This window comes from Salvia splendens, chromosome 15 (genome assembly GCF_004379255.2).
Source record: "Salvia splendens isolate huo1 chromosome 15, SspV2, whole genome shotgun sequence".
NCBI lineage: Eukaryota > Viridiplantae > Streptophyta > Magnoliopsida > Lamiales > Lamiaceae > Salvia > Salvia splendens.
In genome coordinates, this window is record NC_056046.1 from 8,121,810 (window position 1) to 8,138,891 (window position 17,082).

The window sequence follows — 17,082 nt, forward strand, 5'->3', positions numbered from 1 at the left end:
AGAACAGCAATTTCACAAAACACCAACCGGAACAATAACCTTACAAATTTTGGGATTACAAAAACCATGATGACTGAATATGGAAAATCACTGCCCCACATGCAGGGATGATCAAAACTTTGAATGAGCTAGACGTTTAACAATAGAGGGAAGCTTCTTCAGAAATTGATCAAAGTCATTATCCCTGCCCAGGATACTAAGCCTAGCATAGTTGCTAGGGCAACCGAAAGTCCCGCCTCCTCGCACTCGAATATTCTCCTCTTTCATCACCTCCTCTAGGTTTATGCCCTCTTGGGCCTTCATCCAGGCGTAAGCTATTCAAAAGAGACAATATCATACAGTATCGTTCACCAACGTGAATGTACAAAGTCAAACAATCACTAGACATTTTTTTACCTGGATTGCATTCAATATAGTTTCTTTTGAAGTTGCAGTGTCGAGGAGGGAAGTTGGGGACTTGCAAGATATCAGTTCCCTCGAGAGCTTCTCGCAGCGTCTTCCATCGCCCAGCCATCACAAACTGCCCGAACTCGAAGAAATTAGTGGAGCAGCTGTTGGTGGAGATCATCTCCAAGATGCTGATAGCTCTGAGCTGAGCTTCCTTGGACACCCCAATGGTGCTGATCTCCAAGAACTTCACCATTTGTTTTGCCACGTGTGAGTCCTTCACTATAGCCCATCTTCACATACACCAAAAAAGGAAAATGAAATATATAGAAACACATTAACAAAAGTCACTTCTTTGTATGAAAACCAAAGCATTATAATTAGATCCTCTACCCGATCCTCGACCCTGCGTGCCCGGTGCATTTGGACATGGTGAAGAGCATGATATTGTGATCAACAGGCTTCGTGATGGCCGTGTACTGAGGCCAATAGTATGCAAGGTCATGAACTAGCATGCCATTGGCTTTATTCACAACAGGCCCCCTTAGTTCGCCATCAGGATTGTTGGGGCAATTGACCATCTCGATGTAAGGTTGATCATCACGGTCATAAGCATGAGCATCACCACCCCACTTGAACAGTCCTGATCTCATATAGTGTGCTATCTGCGGATAACACTGCAATCAACAAAGATTTATTTAGATCCAAATTAACAGCAGTGTGAAACAATCAATGACAAACATTTCAATTGATGAGGATTTTAAGACTTACGGAGTAGAATGGAGCAGCAGACATGACACTGATGGGGCTTGAGGGGTCGAGGGGTTCAGCGAGGGCGTAAAGGGCAGCTTGGATGAGCTGGCTGGAGCCGTTCCCAACCACAATGTGGCGACCTTCCACGACTGCGTTTCCCACCACATTGTGGAGATTCCTGATTTCTTGCTCGAGTTTAGGCAGCATAAACCAGCAGAAGCTCTTGGGGTTGGCGAAGTAGCTAAGGGCTTCGGAAGCTGAAATGGTGATTTTGAAATCTTCACCAATTGATTTCCAGTAGGCCTCGTACATGGTTGGATCACCCCTGAGATATTATTATTCCACAGTTCTTTAATTTCTCAAGAGATTGATACAGAAAAAACACACACATGCAGCAAACAAAAATCACGCTCAACACACTGAAATAGCAGGTTATGTGCACAATGTGTGAAAACATACACCAACAAACACTGCATGCACAGAAAGAGAGACCACAAAACAAAACAAAACAAAACAAAAAGCTAAAGAAAAGCACGAATGAAGAAAAATTAAAACAAAGCATACTTATCAAAATCAAGAATGGATTGCTGGTTAAGGTTAGTGAGCATCGACTCGGTAGTTTTGATCGCTTCAACTTCAACCACCACTGCCACTGCAGCCGCAGCCGCAGCCACAGAAGCAGGAACAGTTGAAGGGACGAAGCTATCGATCACAACTGCGGCTTCAGTACTCACCATTTTCCCTTTTATTTTTCAAGAAAATTCTGACTAGTTTGGTTTAGATTGCAGAGCCTACACATTTTTTGGGGCTTCTTGATTCCCTATTTATAAGGGTTGCATTCAGATTGGGTTATATCACAAATTTGTTGTTTTCTTCAAATATTATGATTCAACTGAAGACGCACGAAATCTGTCCAAAGATTTAAATTTTCAGTTACAACTCAAAAAGGTTGACAGTCATAAAACATTGGCACTGTTTGTATTTCATACAAACTACGAAGAGTAGATAACGTCTCAAATTCTTATGGATTGATATTTTCTAGCTGATTGTTTATGTTCTAATTAAGGAACTAGTTTGTATGCTAACAACATAAATTATTTATTTTGTATTATAGATTTGGTGCGCGTTTCAAATAACGACAAACAACTCTGTGCAGCACAAATATTAAACCTAGATTTATTTTTTCAGTTACAACTCAAAAAGGTTGACAGACATAAAACATGGGCAATGTTTATATTTCATATAAACTACGAAGAGTAGATAACGTTGATGTTTTCTGCAGTTACAACTCAAATTCTTATGGATTTATATTTTCTAGTTGATTGTTTATGTTCTAATTAAGGAACTAGTTTGTATGCTAACGACATAAATTATTTATTTTGTATTATAGATTTGGTACGCGTTTCGAATAACGACAAACAACTCTGTGCAGCACAAATATTAAACCTAGATTTATTTTTTCAGTTACAAGTTACAGCTCAAAAAGGTTGACAGACATAAAACATGGGCAATGTTTATATTTCATACAAACTACAAAGAGTAGATAACGTTGATGTTTTCTGCAGTTACAACTCAAATTCTTATGGATTGATATTTTCTAGTTGATTGTTTATGTGTTGATTAAGGAACTAGTTTGTATGCTAACGACATAAATTATTTATTTTGTATTATAGATTTGGTGCGCGTTTCGAATAACGACAAACAACTCTGTGCAGCACAAATATTAAACCTAGATTTATTTTTTCAGTTACAAGTTACAACTCAAAAAGGTTGACAGACATAAAACATGGGCAATGTTTATATTTCATACAAACTACGAAGAGTAGATAACGTTGATGTTTTTTGCTGTTACAACTCAAATTCTTATGGATTGATATTTTCTAGTTGATTGTTTATGTTCTAATTAAGGAACTAGTTTGTATGCTAACGACATAAATTATTTATTTCGTATTATAGATTTGGTGCGCGTTTCGAATAACGACAAACAACTCTGTGCAGCACAAATATTAAACCTAGATTTATTTTTACAGTTACAACTCAAAAAGGTTGACCGACATAAAATATGGGCAATGTTTGTATTTTCATACAAACTACACAGAGTAGATAAAGTTGATGTTTACTATAGTTACAACTCAAATTCTTATGGTGTGTAATTTTAAAGATTGTCATTTTCTAGTTGATCATTTATGTTCGAATTAAGGAACTAGTTTGTATTCTAACTACATAAATTATTTAAATTTATATTATAGATTTGGTGCGCGTTTCGAATAACGACAAACAACTCTGTGCAGCACAAACGTTAAAACTAGATTTTTACCGAAAAGGTTTTTTTCTTGATTATCAGACCAGGAATTGAAATACTACTTGAAATTGACAATTCAATTATATTCCTTATTTTTTGGGATATTATTTTCTATGATAATACTATAATGATATTTCTTGTATATTAATATTACATTGTTCATAATAGGACGAATAAAAAGATTTTGCACATGATTCTATCCTATAGAAGTAGCAAGTTACAAAATTATCAATTTCTATGCAAATTATGTGTATAAAGAGAGATGTTATACTATACTTGTATACAAATATATAATACGTACATATTTATCATAACCATGTATTTTTGTAGCAATTTAAAGTTATTATCTGTTCAAAGATTCACTTCATTATTCAATTTTTAAGGCACTGCAGTTACAACTCAAAAAGGTTTAAGGATTTCCGGGAGTTACAACTCTAATAGTTTGACGGACGTCACAAAAATATGGGCAAGGTTTGTATGCTTCATACAAAATACAAAGAATAGTTAAAGTTAAAGTTGAAGTTTTCTTTTCAGATGTACAGATTTGCAGTTACAACTCAAATTCTTATGGTATGTAATAATTGATACTCCATTTTGTAGATAAGGAGCGTAGTTTATATGTTAACGACATAAATTAATTAATTATTTTTTTATTTGGTACGCGTGTCAATAACGACACAAACGTTGAAACTATCGTAAAGGTTGTCAGACATAAATTAATTAATTATTTTTCGATTTGGTACGCATGTCGAATAACGACAAACAACTGATAACGACACAAAAGGTTGAACCTAGGTTCTTATCGACAAGGACGTTGTTCGTTAGTGAACTAGTTTGTAGGTCAGAAAGGTCGTCGGTCATCCAACGTCATGATACACATTTTCTATTTTGAACTAATGTATACATAAAAAAGTTACTCAACAACGTTACCAATAAATGATTATTTCCTAATTCCTATATTATATAACGGAAAGAACAATATTGATTACAATGACATAAACGATGGTTCCTAACCAGCCAATTTCCAGTTTTTCAATTTTTATCATAATATGATAAATATGATGACACAAAATAAATATGAAAATTAAATAAAAATAATAATAATTTAAAAAGAAAAATGTTGATATCTTGCACGCCTAAATGGGAGTCCGGATGAGAAAATTATGGTCTTTCTTCGAAAATGTGTGTGGTGAGTGGACCGCTGAGTTGAAGTGAACAGTCCGCTCAACGGTCTTTGGAAACGCAAATATTGCAATTTTCGAGATTTTTTCCTATAAGAAACTCAATCTCTTCCATATTTGTAGGATTATACCATATCTTAGCCTTCTCCGCAATATTATGCATACTGCGACTCAGAAATAATTGCTCATGGATTTATACTTTCTAAATCTTTTGTACAATATAATAACTTCATGTTTTACAGATGGAGTATAATTTTGGGAACAAGAGCAATGAGCAAAGAATTCAAGATAGATCAAGTATAGCAAAATTATTTCCTCCCGTTTTTCTTTTTGTTAATTACTTTATAGATTAATTTTAAGAAATTGTTTTGGTTTCCTTATTTTTGAATTTTTATTTAAGTGATTGACAATTACTTGATTACCGTGAATCACTAATCAGTGATAGCTTTGATTAGTAGTTTTATGTGTTGGCAGGATTCATAACTTGAGTGTTGATACTCAATAAAAATAATCAACATGATTAGTCAATAGATTATTGACTTAAGATTGAACTTGAGAACGATAAATCCTAATAAAGCTTCAGTCAAATGAAAATAGAACTAAATAATTAGATTCAAATTGAGTTGGCTATATCATTAAAATTCTTTTGTTCACATGATCTTTTCATTTATTAATTATTTAGTTCAGTTTTGGTAGTTAATAACCCAACCTAATTTCCTCATTAGTCTAGATAGTACTAGCGATTTAAGTTGTAGTATACAGAATTAGAATATTAGTATCTGTCAATATGATACCCAACATACCTGCATGTAACCCCCAAAAATCGAAATACAATAATTTCATAATTAAGAATAAATACTAGATAATATTTTTTAAAAATAAGGGATTTTAGTCCCTGAAAAAATAATACTATAAGAGTAAAATATGTCAAGTTAAATAATATTTGACTTTTTCATTTTAATTATTAGTGTAGTTATTGATTAGTTAATTGTTAAATTCAGATGATGAGTAGGGTTATCTTTTGTTACTCCATAGTTTATTGAAAATTCGAGAAGGCCCAAATAGCATTAACATTAATCACTTTTCTAACTCTAGAAGATACTGTAACAAAACACGCCTTGGATTTCAAAGCTTGAGCTTCAACACCCGAGATCAATCCTTGCGAAATTAAGGTAGGAATTCAACAAACCTTGCTTATATCGTCTCCTATACATGATTTTGAGTATAGACTTGCATGAAATTGATTCCTAGGTTTGGTAAGTGAAAAAAAGGACAAAATAGTAGAGCTTGAATCGGAGAATTGTTGTCTTGTTTTGCGTAAATTCAACCTGTGCCTGTGTGTTCATCTTTTTTTTAGTGTGAGATAATTAACCGCCAGATTCTGGAAACCTTGGGTAAACCAAAACCTAGCAATATAGGTACCGTTTGAAAGCTAATGTCGATACCTTTCCAACGCTATCCTTGGATTTTCATTCCGACATCAAATGAGGGAGTTATTGGCCTCTGAAGCGAGGCCGCCTCCCGTGGGAATCTCAGCATGACTTGGTCATTGCGATTTCGATGCCCGTCTTATGCCAAAATCTGATATTGTATGATGATTTTAAAGTCTATGGTTTGGGATACTTGCTGAAAACTTCAATTTTATTGTCGGTTGTCTGATTAAGGAGTATTCGAGTCTTAAAATTAGCATGGAAGAGCATAGTTTTGTCATAGATTGAGTTTAACTTTAGTGTAACTGTATAAATTGGTATCGCGACGAGGTAAAGGACCGGTTAGTGTAGTTAATAACAAGGGCAGGAATGGAATTGTTGTAGAAGGTTGTATAGAAGTTTTGAAGGTGTTATCTGGTAATAGAATTATAGGCTGGAATTATATGTAAGTGAATCGTCAACTTTGCGAGAAATGCTAACGAGATATAGTGAAGTTTTACAATAATTCTTAAGTCTAAAAGAACTGATTATGGCCTCTTATTCTAAAGATTAATTATTGTTTGACAATATAAATTAGGTATATAATAGAGTATCTTGAAACATAGGGTAGAAGTTTAAATGAAAGAAAATGATAAGCATCAAGAACAATCAAGGAATGAAATTTGGTCTATAAATAGTTGAATGTGTATGATAGTGACTTGAGTAACAGCCAGGAAAAGTGGAAACTACAAGATAAGACATATCACAGGAAGCGAGACCACCTTCTGGGCGTAGTATGAGGTAGAGTGTTCTACATTAGAACCTGATTTGTTTAATTATGAAAATATATTGCTTATAGAAATTCTAGATAACAATAAAATGCATGTTGATGTGATTATATACAAATGCTATGTGTTGTGTGTTGGTAGCGTGACATGACTATTATAAACATGAATTGCTCAGTAAAATACAAATCTGTTGATTTTTTAGTAATAATCATATATTACTTGTTGCTGTAAATACGGTATGAGTATATGGCTAAAGTATTATATGTAAATCATAAATATATGTGGTTCAACTATAATAGGTCATCTAATAAATGAGATGTGATATGAGTAAATCATCCAAGGTATGTCTCTAGCTTAATAAATACATATGACCGCCGCTAACTACATTTGGGATAAATATGTGATGGAGTCTATGATACTATATACAATGATATGTATACATAGAGATTTGATATGCCGAGCGACAGATTTTTGAGCGTCTTTGAGCGCCCCTATTATTTTTTCCCCTTTTTATTTTTTCTACTTGCATTACTTGCTTTCCGCTTCGTTGTTTCTGATTGCAATCTCTTTCATTTGTTAGTAGTTGTTCAACCCCTCATTTTCCCCACATTCTGATTCTTTTTTCTTTTGACAACCATCTTCTACCTCTCTCCCCTTTTCTTATAAAACTTTTTTAACAATGTATTTTCAATACTCCAGCCGATGCATTCCTCATTCTTCACTACAACTTAAGAAACTTCTCTTCATCATTTATTGTTCGAAGTGAAATTTTACAATACATCATCATTCACTATTCTTTCTCCAAATTGTATCTTCTCAACTTTTAAAAATTAATTTATTTGTAATTTTGTTCATATACGTGATACAAAATCTAAGTATTTATTGTACGAATTGTTGGGATGTCGATTTCAAACTGAATGCTCATAGATTTGAAATCTGAAGAGAAAAAAAATTGGGGATTAATCTGGTGGTCAGCTGCGGAATTCCAAATTTTGGGTGAATTGGATTGTGGAGGTGTCGTTGACTCGTTGTGGCAAAAAAATAAGAGTGGTGGTTAGTGATGTTGTGCTTAGCGAAAGAAAAATTCTGAGTAGTTTTTGGAGAAAGAATGATGAACTTTGGTTTCTGCCTTGATGAGAATTGAAATTGGAGAAGAATAAGGGCCAACCTTTTAGAAATAGAAGAAGTAGAACATTATGTGGAGATTCAGTTTGGTAATCAAGTGACGGAGAGAGATTATGACGATGGATTTCAGAATTACGAAAAAAATCAAAAGGAACTGGAGTCTGGGAGTGGTTTTCATAAAAGGAGACGGATGATAGATGAGAGAATAGGTGAAAAAGAATTTTATTACTAATATTTAATACATAGAAAAATAAAAATGAGTGCTGGTATGGAAGAAACACTCACAGTCGCTCAAAGTCTATTGCTCTACATATTAAATATCGGTATATATATGTATATATATGGTGTGCAAATTAACATATGTGATAAAATGTGTTATAATATGTGAATACATGAAACATTAATATAACTCTGATATGCCTTGATATCTGGTCCATGCAATCAGATTTTGTTATATGTGTTTTCTATTGAGTTATGATACTAGTGTTAAGAGTTAGTTATTTACTCATGTGGTTTATCAATGCATATGAAGTTCTGTATCAGTATATACTCTATTAAAACTCTACTATAAGCCTCGGAGGTCTGAATGTGTGGAAAGACATTCAGTTGCCAAAACTGGTACGTAGATAAATTGAATAAGTAAACTTTAACAAGGTAAAAGTAGTTAGAAATCGATAACATACATAAAGTGATAAAGGGACTATCATAATGCTTCTAAATTTCTGAAGATTTTGTTTGAATATATTTTTCTCTACTGAACTTATGAAGCTCACGCCCTTCCTTTATGCAGATTAAGGTTTAAACTCATATCATACATGCAGCTGCAGAGGATCAAGTCACTAGTATTATAGGTAAGCATTTGAGTCGCTAGTTTGTGGCATGTCAGGACTTAGAAAAATTTATGCAGATATACATAAAAGTTTTATTCTCAACTCTCATGATATAAATAAAATTCTTGTTGTTCGCTAGAAAAAAATAGCCTTAAAAGTCACATATTTTTAAAAATAAGAAAATTTTGTTTTTCCAATGTGACATTCCTTTTTTGATTCTTTGGTAATCGACTAAGAGATGTCACACTTTAGCTATACTATTATAACACCGTCAACTAGTGGAATAGTTTGAATGCTTCCCCCCCCCTCCACCTCTGTAGTGTCCTTAGTTTTTCCCAATTTTTCATATATGTATAATGTTGCAGTGCAGTTACAACTCAATAAGGTTTCAAGAATTTAAGGAGTGCATTGCGTTGACAGACAGTCAGACATAGAGTATGGGGAAGGTATGTCTGTTTACTGTGAATCATTGAGTGCTTCATACAAAATACAAATACTAGATAGGAATGCATATAAAGTTGATGTTGCTTTCTCAGATATATATTTCCAGTCACAATTTTTTATTCCCCTTGAGATTAGATAGAGTTATAAATGATAATAAGTCTGGAGGGGAGCACTAGTGTCCATCCACTTTTAGAGTCATAACATATTTCTAACCACGTACTGCCATGTGGCATGCATGATGCAAAATAACAATGCTATAATGCAAAAAAACATTAGTTGTCACTATAATGGATTTACGTAGGTTGCATTATAGACCGTTTATGTTGCAATATAGACTGTTTATGTTGCAATATAGACATTGACTTAAATAATGCAAAAATGCAACATAAACCGGCTATAATGCAATCTGGCTATATATATTTTGCATTATAGACAACATATGTTTATAATGCAAAATTGAGAGTGTATTTCAATCCGTGAAAATCAATCTGCAAGTTCTAACTTTTTTTGCATTATAATGTTATTATATCGCATCATATGTGCCACGTGTCAGTACCAGGTTGGAAGTATGTTATAATTTTAAATTGAGTTATTTTTTAACTCTTTTTCCTTGTAGTGTATATAATTTCAAATAATTAATCATTTCTATTATTTTTAATGAAAGAGTTGATTGATTATGTTCTATCAAGGAGCTAGTACTTTAGTATATGTATTGAAAAACATTTTTTGAGAGCTTGCGAGTGATTTGTATATATAAAAGTCAATTTTTATTAATGAGAAAAATATTTTTTTTATCACAATGTGTGTTTACTTTAATGGATTATGACTGTTTTTATCACACTGTGTATCACGATATAGTGTTCTACTATTAATTATATTAGTGGAATTGTGGGGATCTAGATAGACTTCATGGTTTCATACTTTCTTTACTATATTCTATTTGTTCATGTACATTTATTTGTGCATGTTCGTTGAATATAGTACTACATTACTAGTACAATATATGTGATGTATATTCTATTTGTTCATGTACATTTATTTGTGTTCGTTGAATATAGTACTACATTACTAGTACAATATATGTGATGTGTATGAGTAATATATGTGATGTGTATGAGTAATATATATGTTTACAATGGAGTAATCTTTTTATAAAAAGAATGTCTAACAAGTATTTTAAATAATACTCTCTCCGTCCTGGACTACTTGCACTTATTTCCTTTCTGGGCGTCCCAAGTTATTTGCACTCTTTCCATTTTTAGTAAAAATTATCATCTACAGCCGCAATTGTTGACTTTGCTATACACTCATTCATTAATCAAATGTAGAGTCAATATTTGTTTATATTGTGCAAATGCAGTGCGTGTAGTTACAACTAAATAAGGTTTCAAGAATTTGTGAGAATGCATTGAGTTGATAGACAGAGTATGGAGAAGGCTTGTTACTATGAACCATTGAGTGCTTAATCTAAAATACAAATACTAGATAGGAATGCATATAAAGTTGATGTTGCTTTCTCAGATATAGATTTGCATTTACAATTTCTTCTTCCCCTTGAAATTAGATAGAGATATAGACGATAATAAGTTTGGATGCTCTTACCTACCTACACTTACCTAATCCTCGTCCTCCTTGACGACATGTGTCGATCGCTGATAGCTCTAAGTTGAGCTTCCTTGGACACCCCAATGGTGTGATCTCCTTGAACTTCACCATCCGCTTTGCCACATCTGGTCCTTCACTATCACCCATCTTCACATACACCAAAAAACAAATTGAAACTAACCACATATTTAAACACATGCCATCATCGACAAGGTCACTTCTTGCCGTGAAAACTAAAGCATTATTAGATCCTCTAGCCATTTATCGAGTCCGTGTGTCCGGTGCATTTGGAGACGGTGAAGAACATGACATCATGATCAAGCGTTGTGATGACCGTGTACTTAGGCCAATAGTAGGAAAGGTCATGATAAAAGTCGAGTAATAACCAAAGTACGTGTCTGGTGCATTTGATTGTTATTTTATTGTAAAATATTTACAACTTACTAAGTTAAGTAACAAAGCTCTTGACTTAAATAATTGTAAATAAGTTACAACTGTAAGTTTACAATGAAGTCAGCAAACTATTAGAATAGACTAAAAACTAAAATAAGTGACTTAGTTGAGGTTTCCAGTTGCGCTAGGCGTTGCTAGAGGTCTTGAACCTGCCGTCTCATATCATCGTTCTTGATCACGCTGCCCTGCAACCTCTTCGTTTGGTCTTGAACCTGCCGTCTCATATCATCGTTCTTGATCACGCTGCCCTGCAACCTCTTCGTTTGGAGGAATCTCTCCACATCCTCCACAACGAGCACCACCACGTCCACTGTCATGTCTACGTTTAACCATTGATAATCAATCTGGATTGTGATACCAATTGATGCAGAAACATATGGAGAATGATTGAATTGGTAACTGGTAAGTAATAAAAAACTACATTCAAAACAAAAACATTCACTATTTATATGTGGAAACCCTTGGGCCAAAAGTAAATAAAACAAAAATTATGAAATTAAAAGTATGGAAAAATAGTAAATTGTCTTTTATGCCCCTTAACGACATGCAATTTTGCAAACATTGTGCAAATTTCAAGTAACTCTGACAAAACACGTTTTTGGTGGGTTCTTGTCTACGGCCGGAATTATACACCAAGAATTAGTGAAAAATAGAAACTCACAATGCATACTACATGCAAATTACACCGAAAGAGAGATCATAAAACTAAAAAGCAAAAATGAAGGAATGCAATGCAGCTTCAGTGCGCACCATTTTTCCTTCTTTTTTTTTTGAATGAAAATTATAATTAGGTTGATTTTTGATAAGAGAAATAATTGATTCGTCCTTAATTAGTGTAATTAGTATATGATTTATATACCTTAATTTGTATAGAAAAAACTTTAAAAGTTTTAACATCTCTACCAAAATGTGAAATTGGTTTATATACATATTGTTTTCATTTGAAAATTGGTTTATTCCATACGCGCAAAGGTAAACTCAATACTAACACATGAATCAAGATAGCTATCATGACATGAATAAATATTTATACTTGCAAAGGAAACAAGCCTTCGAGGTTAAATCTTTAGTTGGGGCGAAATAACATTGCAATGCATTAAGAAACAAAGTTCAAAGATTCAATCACATATATGTTGTTTTTTTCAAATATTTTGCTTTAACTGAAGACTTAGAAATCTGTCCAAAGATTCAATTTAAAGCAATATTGACTGCTTGTCACCTTACTTTGATGGTTTTTATTCATTTTTGCTACATGGGGGGATTTGAAAGCCATAGCTCTTTTTGCCAGGGAAAAGAAAATGATTCTGCATATATGTGGCTGTAAATGAAGAGATAACAGCAACAGGTCATGTTATGTTTTGTAAATGTGATCTATCTCTGATTGTATATTATGCTTGCTATGTGCCCCACTCCATTAATACATTATTATATGTATGTTTAAGATATGCATTATCTAGTTTACTTGCTTGATATTAAGATTTGTATTATGATATAGTGTTTTATAAATTATATTAGTGGAAATGTATGGGTCTAGATAGGATTATGGTTTCTTACTTTCTATACTGCATTTTATGTGTTCATGTACATTTACCGGTGCATGTTCATTGAATATATACTAATACTAGTATCTATGTGATGTGCATGAGTAAAATATATATGTACCTTATTTAGATAATTTTTTTTGCTTAATTAAATGGTAGAGTCGGTGTATCGCTATATTGTGCAAATGCGGTGCATGTAGTTACAACTAAAAAGGTACTTGTGCAATTGCGGTGCGTCCCGTGATAAAAAAAAGTTATTGTTTTGTGCAAATGCGGTGTGTCCATTGTGCAAATGCGGTGCGTCTAGTTACAGCTAAAAAAGGTATAGTGTCCATAGTGTACTTAATTTTTCAAAATCTTTCATATATGTCTAATGTCGCAATGGAATTTATCTATGCAGTAAAATTACAACTATATAAGGTTTCTCGAATTTAAGGAATGCATTGCGTTGACATGCATATATAGAATATGTGAGGTAGTATAATGCATAAGGTCCATATTGTGCAAATTGGAACAATAACCATAGAAATTTTTTAATTTAAAAAAACAACGATGATTGAATATAGAAAACCACTGCACGACATGGCGGAAACAGATAGGGTGGGGGGGTGTGCAAGACTAAAGCTCATATGCAGGCGATGATCAAAACTTTCAATGAGCTAGACGTTTAAAAATAGAGGGAAGCCTCTTCAGAAACTCATCAAAGTCATTATCCCGAGTGCGTGAACTCGGAGTAATTACTAGGGCAACTGTTAGTGGAGATCATCTCTAAGATGTTGATGGATCTGAGTTGAGCTTCCTTAGACACCCCAATGGTGCTGATCTCCAAGAACTTTACCATCCGCTTCGCCACGTTTAGGTCCTGCACTATTGCCCATCATTACATGCACCAAAAAACAAAATGAAATTAACCATGTATATTAGAACACACTAACAAGGTCATTTATTGTCATGAAAACCATAATATTTTTAAATCCTCTACCGATCCTCGACCCCGCGTGTCCAGTGCATTTGGAGATGGTGAAGAGCATGACGTTGTTATCAGCAGGCTCTGTGATGGCCATATACTGAGGCCAGTAGTATGCAAGGTCATGAACGAGCATGCCATTGGCCTTATTCACAACATGGCCCCTTAGTTCTCCATCAGGATTGTTGGGGGAAGTGACCATCTCGATGTATGGTTGATCATTACGGTCGTAGGCATGAGCATCACCTGCCCACTTGAACATCCCTTATCTGACGTAGTCTACTATCTGCGGATAGCACTGCAATCAACAAAGACGTAATTAGATCCAAATTAATAGCAATGTTAAACAATCGATGGCAATGAATGAGGATTTGAAGACTGGCGGAGTAGAAGGGAATAGCAATATTGTGATTTTGAAATCTTTTTCGCCAATTGATTTCCAGTAGGCCTCGTACATGGTGGGATCACCCCTGGAATATAATTATTCCACTTTTTTTTAATTTCTCAAGAGATCGATAAAGAAAAATGCACACATGCAACAAACAAAACACATCGAAGTAGTATTATGTGCACAATGTGTAAAACACACACCAATAATTACTGCATGCATTCACATGCCAATATTCATGAGAAGAGGCAAATGCAAACACATGCGGCCAACAAAACACACTCACTGAAGAATCTCAGTAGGTTATGTGCACAACGTATAAAAACTCACACTGCATGCACAGAATGTGAGATCATAAAACACAAAAAAGCTAAATAAAAGCAAAAATAAAGAAAAATAGAAACAATGCATACTTATCAAAATCGAATGGATTGAAGGTCAAGGTTAGTGAGCATCGACTCAGTAGTTTTGCTCGCTTCAACCTCAACGGCCACTACCACCGCAGCTGCTGCATCCACAGAAGCAGCAACTGCGGTTTCAGTGCTCACCATTTATACTTCTTTTTTTAACGAAAATTCTAATTAGGTTGATTCTCCCTATTGACACAATTTTCGGAGCTGCTATTTTGTTTTTTTCTATTTTGCTTTAACCCAAGATTTACAAAATCAAATATTAATTTTTTTCCTAGTAATATATAATGCTTTTCATCTTTGTTTGATGGTTTTTGTTTATTTTTGTTACATGGGAATGTAATGCAATATGCCACTCTATTTCTTTTGAGAGCCATGGGGATACGGGGTTTCTTACTTGTATTAACTGGTGCATGTTCATTGATATGTTATATGCATATTTTACGTCAAACTAACTAAAAATTATAATTTTTAATGGCTAACTATTTTAATAGTACTTATAAGATAACCGAACACGCCTTTGGCGGAATCCGACTAATCCTGTTCGACGGGGTTTGCGGATTAAGGCCGAAAGTCTCCCAACGGGTGGCGGGGTTTAAACCCGTGACCTTAAGGTCATCACAGCTCCACGTTGTCAACTACTCTGCGACCCATTGGTTATAAGATAAAACTTTAAAAGGTCCTTACAAAATTTATTTTAGCTGAATTTTATTGCTTAATAAGTCAAAAGTTCATAATGATTAGATAAATTAGATTGCTTAACTAATACTCCACCCTTCTTCCAAAATTAATAGTATCATCTCTTTAACTTGGTTTAACAAAAATGTTAAGAGTCGTGTATATCCATAAAGGGCAAATGCCTCCTTAAATTTTCATATATATATAACCTATTTATTTTAACATCTCTATCAATATTCTATATTCATCCATAATTTACTGTACAAAAGCATTAATAATAATAGTAATAGTATAGTAATAGTTATAATAATTGCCTATGCAAGTACAGTTACGACTCATAAAGGTTTAAGGCCATGCTTGTTATTATGGAATGGAATGGTATTCCAACTTCCATTTCAATCATTTGCTTGATATACTTTTTCTTTCGGAATTACTATTCTTTATGAAACCCTCATTCCGTTCCTCATGAGAATATCCATTCCTTCCATTTAGTCAAAGAATGGCCATTCCATATTTCCGTTCCATTCTTCTTTGTTCTTGTTTTAGATTTTTAAAAAGGTATACAACTAACTACTAATTGGAAAAAAAATCTAAACACTACACATACACACACACACCAGCACACGTACACACATACACACGCCATCACACACTCACACATAGGCGGAGCCACCTTATGTCAAGGTGGAGCAAATGCCCCTCATATATTTTAAAATATGCTATTTTATTATTCTATATTGCAATTTTTGAAATTTCTTTATATTTTCCCTTTCTCAAATTCTTGAATTTTCCATACATATAATTTTGCCCCCTTTCATTTATATTCATGGATCCGCCCCTCCACGCACACACCAGCTCACACACACTATGCACACACACATTTCATTCTTTTTGTATTTCTTATCACTACTAAGCAAGAGAATAAAATAAAATGATTTCATTCTCATGTTCATTTCATTCCTTTCTTATTTCATTCTATCATACCAAGAAGGGCCTAAGAGTTTCCAGGAGTGCATTGCGTTGACAGACATAAAATATGGGGAAGGTTTGTCTGCACTCATACAAAAATACATAGACCATCTAACACTCTAACGATTCTCATATAAAAGAGAGAGAGACCATTAATAATAATAATAATAATAATAATAATAATAATAATAATAATAATAATAATAATAATAATAATAATAATAATAAGAGTGGACTTCATAGACTATCAGGGAAAAAATTAATACTAATAAATAGATATGAGAAAAAAACTTTAAAATTTATCCTTGGAAAATGAGGTTAGCACGTTTTAGGTCCATGAACTTGAAAAGATATCACCACATGTCCCTAAAAATCAGTAATCACATAGCAAGCTACTCCACTTATTTTTTTCCCATTTTATCCCTGAATTTCTTAAGACTATACTTAATCTGAATTTATTGGTATTTTAAGAATTTAAATCTTATGTTATATATATAGTTTTTTTTTAATTCTCAATTTATATAAAAATGTAATGTACATATATAGATAATAAATTAAAAATTACCCTTTATATTTTTTTAAATTAGTATAGATATTTACATATTTTAGATGTATGCCCATCACGTTACTACTACTAATAATAATTTAAATTATTATTATTATTATTATTAAGTAAAAGAGAAAATTTGTATTGACAATTATTTACTTATCAAACGGTAGAGTAACTGTATTATATCATGTGTCTATATTGTGCAATTGTAGTGCGTGCAGTTACAACTACGTGCGTCGAATGACCACTTAATCAAGCGGTAGAGTCAATGTATGTCTATATTGTGCATGCAGTTATAGCTA

At 33.3% G+C, this 17,082-nt stretch overlaps 2 protein-coding genes and 1 long non-coding RNA gene across 3 annotated transcripts; 1 reads left to right on the top strand and 2 right to left on the bottom strand.

Annotated features, from left to right (window-relative positions):
• Positions 1-111: 111 nt before the first annotated feature.
• LOC121766659 (tryptophan aminotransferase-related protein 1-like) lies at positions 112-1,776 on the bottom strand. The gene is made up of 5 exons (XM_042162934.1): positions 1,705-1,776; positions 1,159-1,465; positions 781-1,064; positions 397-680; positions 112-314 (listed from the first exon to the last, which is right to left on the bottom strand). Exons 1-5 carry the CDS (start codon positions 1,746-1,748, stop codon positions 112-114), a joined length of 1,122 nt encoding a protein of 373 aa, XP_042018868.1. The 5' UTR covers positions 1,749-1,776.
• A 3,879-nt stretch (positions 1,777-5,655) lies between these two features.
• Positions 5,656-10,016, top strand: LOC121769250. The gene is made up of 3 exons (XR_006043524.1): positions 5,656-5,795; positions 8,736-8,796; positions 9,141-10,016. It is a non-coding gene; the product is annotated as an uncharacterized LOC121769250 (long non-coding RNA).
• Positions 10,017-13,527: 3,511 nt separating this feature from the next.
• Positions 13,528-14,047, bottom strand: LOC121766660 (tryptophan aminotransferase-related protein 2-like). The gene is made up of 2 exons (XM_042162935.1): positions 13,801-14,047; positions 13,528-13,685 (listed from the first exon to the last, which is right to left on the bottom strand). The coding sequence occupies exons 1-2, from the start codon at positions 14,045-14,047 to the stop codon at positions 13,528-13,530; spliced, it is 405 nt and encodes a 134-aa protein (XP_042018869.1).
• Positions 14,048-17,082: the final 3,035 nt, after the last annotated feature.